This window comes from Rutidosis leptorrhynchoides, chromosome 7 (genome assembly GCF_046630445.1).
Source record: "Rutidosis leptorrhynchoides isolate AG116_Rl617_1_P2 chromosome 7, CSIRO_AGI_Rlap_v1, whole genome shotgun sequence".
In the NCBI taxonomy this organism is placed as follows: domain Eukaryota; kingdom Viridiplantae; phylum Streptophyta; class Magnoliopsida; order Asterales; family Asteraceae; genus Rutidosis; species Rutidosis leptorrhynchoides.
Window position 1 is genome coordinate 371,970,656 of NC_092339.1, and position 4,544 is coordinate 371,975,199.

Consider the following 4,544-nt stretch of genomic DNA (forward strand, 5'->3'; position numbering starts at 1 on the left):
CTGAATAACTATCATTTTACTTGGTGCTTTATCTGCCAACTTGCTTTGGCTTTCACACTTTTGCTTTACATCATTTGTTCCATTGTCTAGTGGTTAGTTTTAGCATTATCTTGATTTATATATATATATAAAATAATATATAAATAAAATATATATCACACATCATTGTCTCTAGTTATTTTTAAATAACATCTTGTCTCGGAGGAAAAAACAATGTTCAGTTTACGGACCTCTATAGCTAGATATTTATTTGGGGTTATTTTGTTAATGGTCAGAAACTCCATCCTATACTTTGAAACATTTTCGGATTTGATTCAATACCCCTTAATGATTCTTACTTGGTTCGTTGGGTTCTCTCAATTATTGATTATTAAATTTATAATGAGTAATGTCAAGAAAATTTATTCGCCTTATACGTTCACAATTTCTGCTGAAGATTATGAAGAATATGTCCGATTAAAAGAGTTCGTGAAGCTCAAAACACCAATAACCGCTTTTGCTGAATCAGGTAAGTCAAATACATGCATTTTATCATCCGCCTCTAATGGGTCATCGATTCTGGTGCTTCAGATCACATGATAGGTAATCACCATTTATTCTTCGATTTTAAATCACAACCATCTCATGTCACAATTGCAAATGGAACCACCTCTCCTATCCTTGGTTTTGGTACTGTTAACGTCACCCCTTCTATTTCATTATCATCGGTTTTAAGTCTACCTAACTTCTCATTTAATTTGTTGTCCATTAGCAAAATTACTCGAGACTTGAATTGTGTTGCTTTACTCTATCCTGATTTTTGTGTCTTTCAGGATCTATCGACAAAGCAGATTATTGGTAAAGGGCGGGTATGTGATGGCCTATACATACTTGAATCTGAAATACAAATACCACGTTCTTTGGTATGCTCTAAGTCATCATCCCCTTATGAGATGCATTGTAGGTTGGGACATCCTTCTCTCCAGAGTATGAAAAAATTATGTCCTGAATTCTCTTATTTATCATCTCTGTATTGTGAACCATGTCAGTTTGCTAAACACCATCGAATCCACTTATCTCCCAGAGTAAATAAACGAGCCTCATCTCCATTTGAATTGGTCTACTCTGATGTTTGGGGTTCATGTTCAGTTACTTCTAAACCTGGTTTTAAATACTTTGTTACCTTTATCGATGACTATTATCGTGTTACTTGGCTTTATTTGATGAAAAGTCGTTCTGAAGTATTTACTAAATTTTGCTCATTTGTTAATGAAGTAAAAACTCAATTTCAGGTTCCGGTTCAAACTTTGAGAAGTGATAATGCCAAAGAATTTCTTTCCTTTCATCATATATGCTTCAGAATGGTATCCTTCACGAGTCATCTTGTGTTGACACATCAGCCCAAAATGGGGTTGCGGAACGAAAGAATCGACATCTTCTTGAAGTAGCTCGAGCACTATTATTTCAAATGAACATTCCAAAACCATTTTGGGCTGACGCTGTATCAACTGCATGTTTCCTTATTAATCGAATGTCATCCGCTGTCCTTAATGGTGATATTCCATATTCAGTTTTGTTCCCCACAAAATCTTTATTTCCGATTGAGCCAAAGATTTTTGGTAGTACTTGCTTTGTGCGTGACACTCAGCGTCACCGCTCTAAATTAGATCCTAAGTCCATCAAATGTGTGTTCCTTGGATACTCTCGCCTTCAGAAAGGTTACAGATGTTTTCACCAACTCTCCAGCGTTATATTGTGTCCCGCGATGTCACATTCCAAGAAAAGTTACCTTTCTTTCCAGTGTCCACCTATCACAATCATGAAAAGAGTGATGACTTATTGGTATATGTACCCATACCAGCTCCCACACCAGATCCCACACCAAATCCCACTCCAGATCTCACATCAGATCCCACACCAGAACCCACACCATTAGAACAAACTGATCACTTTCAGTATGTATACATTCGGCGTTCCCGTCCTACATCAGAACCCGCTCATGTATCACAATCATCCTTGATAGATCCTCTAAGTGAGTCAACCTATGAGGTTTCCAGTAATATTCATGACACTCAATCTTCAGATTCTGATTCCGATATTTCCATTGCTCTTCGAAAAGGTAAACGTACATGCACTTATCCTATTGCTTCTTTTGTCTCTTATGATAAATTGTCAGTATCTTCTCGAGCTTTTGTTGCCACTTTAGACTCTGCCACTATTCCAAAAACTGTTGATGAAGCTTTAACTCATCCTTGATGGCGGGCCTCCATGATTGAGGAGATTAATGCACTTGATCATAATGGCACTTGGGCATTAGTTGACATACCTGTTTCCAAAAAGGCAATTGGTTGTAAGTGGGTTTTCACAATAAAGGTTAATCCTGATGGTTCTTTGGCACGGTTGAAAGCTCAGTTAGTTGCTAAGGGTTATGCTCAAACATATGGGGTTGATTATTCTGAGACCTTTTCTCCTGTTGCTAAACTCACATCTGTTAGATTATTCATCTCTTTAGCTGCTACATATCAGTGGACACTTCATCAACTTGATGTGAAGAATGCATTTTTACATGGAAATTTGCAGGATGAAGTCTATATGGAGCAACCACCTGGGTTTGTTGCTCAGGGGGAGTCTGGTAAAGTATACAAATTACGAAAAGCAATATATGGTTTGAAGCAATCTCCTCGTGCCTGGTTTGCAAAGTTCAATGCGGTAGTTAGGGACTTCGGTCTAAAAAGGAGTGCATATGATCACTCGGTATTCTTCACTTCATCAAGATCTGGGTGCATTTTACTTGTTGTCTATGTAGATGACATTATAATTACCGGGAGTGATAAAGAAGGAATTAATAGGTTGAAAACATTCTTAAACACTCAATTTCAAACAAAGGATCTAAGCCCTTTGAAATATTTTCTTGGTATTGAAGTCTCTCGAAATAAAAAAAGGTATTTTCTTGTCTCAGAGAAAGTATTGCTTAGATGTACTCAGTGATTCAGGTGTGATTAACGGAAAACCTTGTGAAACACCAATGATACCGAATTTCAAGTTGAAGACTGATGACAGAGAACTACTCATCAATCCAGAAAAGTATAGAAGAATCGTCGGCAAGTTGAATTATCTTACTCTCACCTATCCTGATATTGCCTTTCCAGTGAGTGTTGTTAGTCAGTTTCTATCATCTCCAAGAACTTCACATTGGGATGCCGTCACTCATAATTTGAAGTACTTGAAAGGTACTCTGGGTCGTAGTATCCTGTACCAGAATCATGGTCATCACACTATTGAGGGTTTTTCTGATGCTGATTATAATGGTGATCCCGCAACTAAACGATCTACAACAGGTTATTGTGTCTTTGTTGGAGGAAATCTTGTATCTTGGAAAAGTAAGAAACATAAGGTAGTATCTCATTCAAGTGCGCAATCCGAGTATCGAGCAATGGCACAAACTACCTGCGAGCTTATATGGGTTTGTAATATTCTTGACGAGATTGGTTTTGCTCAATCCGAGCCAATGAACTTATGGTGTGATAACAAAGCAGCCATTCATATTCCAAACAACCCTGTCTTTCATGAAAGAACCAAACATATAGAAGTTGACTGTCATTTCACTCGAGAAAAATTAGAAGAAGGAATTATCAGAATACCTCACGTCAAAAGTAATGAACAGTTGGCCGATATCTTCACCAAAGCATTACCTGAAAATTGTATCCGTCGGTTTTGTGGCAAGTTGGGCATGATCAATATCTATGCTCTAGCTTAAGGGGGGGTGCTAGAATACATAGAAGATATATATGCATTTAATGTAGTCGACGCATGCAGTGTATTTAATGTAGTTAGGTGCAATTTAATGTAGTTAGGTGCAATTTATTATGTGTCGTTGTTAGATTTACTTGGGTCTATATATACCCGTCTAGCTAGCCGGTTGTAAATGGAAATAAGACAATTGAAATGAAATACATATAGTTTATTCTCTTGATTACAATTCTCTTGATTACAAACATAAACATTGTATTGAATAAAGAACAAAGTATTAAAAGTAAATAAAAAGATTAAACTAACCAAACTTGATGTACTATGTTAAACCCTTGCAAAATAATGTAGAAAAGCTATAAAATTCGTAATAGTAGCTGCTGGGAAAATAAATTCGTAAAATAAACTGCCTATCCCTAAATTGGGGTGAAAAACGAGTATTTATAGATGAGGTGAATAAAGCTGGAACCGCCACTCATCGTGATCAGTGACAAGGCCATCGCGAATCGCGATTGACCAGAACGCGATAGGATGACTTGGGATGCGACATTTTCATCAGTTCAACCTCTTTTCATTATCACGTTCTGATGCACTTCATCACGTACCGTGATGTACTGAAACGCGATAAACCGTCTCAAACCGCGATGGAAACTGACTTTTCACCCGATGCACTGTTTGTCTTCAACTCGAACTTCGTTTTAGCTATATCTTCAATAAAATCCACAATAATGAGCCAACGTACCATATCTTGACCTTTTCTCTATTTTAAACTCAAACAAACCAATATCTTATTCAAACTTTTCAAAATACCAATAAAT

At 36.9% G+C, this 4,544-nt stretch overlaps 1 protein-coding gene across 1 annotated transcript; it reads left to right on the forward strand.

The window, feature by feature from the left end:
• The first annotated feature begins 381 nt into the window (after nucleotides 1-381).
• LOC139860515 (uncharacterized) lies at nucleotides 382-2,235 on the forward strand. Its single transcript, XM_071849266.1, has 6 exons — nucleotides 382-508; nucleotides 571-707; nucleotides 813-902; nucleotides 1,029-1,220; nucleotides 1,340-1,697; nucleotides 1,841-2,235. The coding sequence occupies exons 1-6, from the start codon at nucleotides 382-384 to the stop codon at nucleotides 2,233-2,235; spliced, it is 1,299 nt and encodes a 432-aa protein (XP_071705367.1).
• The last annotated feature ends 2,309 nt before the right edge of the window (nucleotides 2,236-4,544 follow it).

Bases quoted from the DNA above. Each gene is read 5' to 3' on its own strand.
- LOC139860515 (XM_071849266.1), top strand. From the start codon at position 382: ATGAGTAATGTCAAGAAAATTTATTCGCCTTATACGTTCACAATTTCT. The intron at 903-1,028 runs GTATGCTCTAAG...GAACCATGTCAG, and splicing joins TACAAATACCACGTTCTTTG to TTTGCTAAACACCATCGAAT. The intron at 1,698-1,840 runs GTTACAGATGTT...TACCCATACCAG, and splicing joins ATACTCTCGCCTTCAGAAAG to CTCCCACACCAGATCCCACA.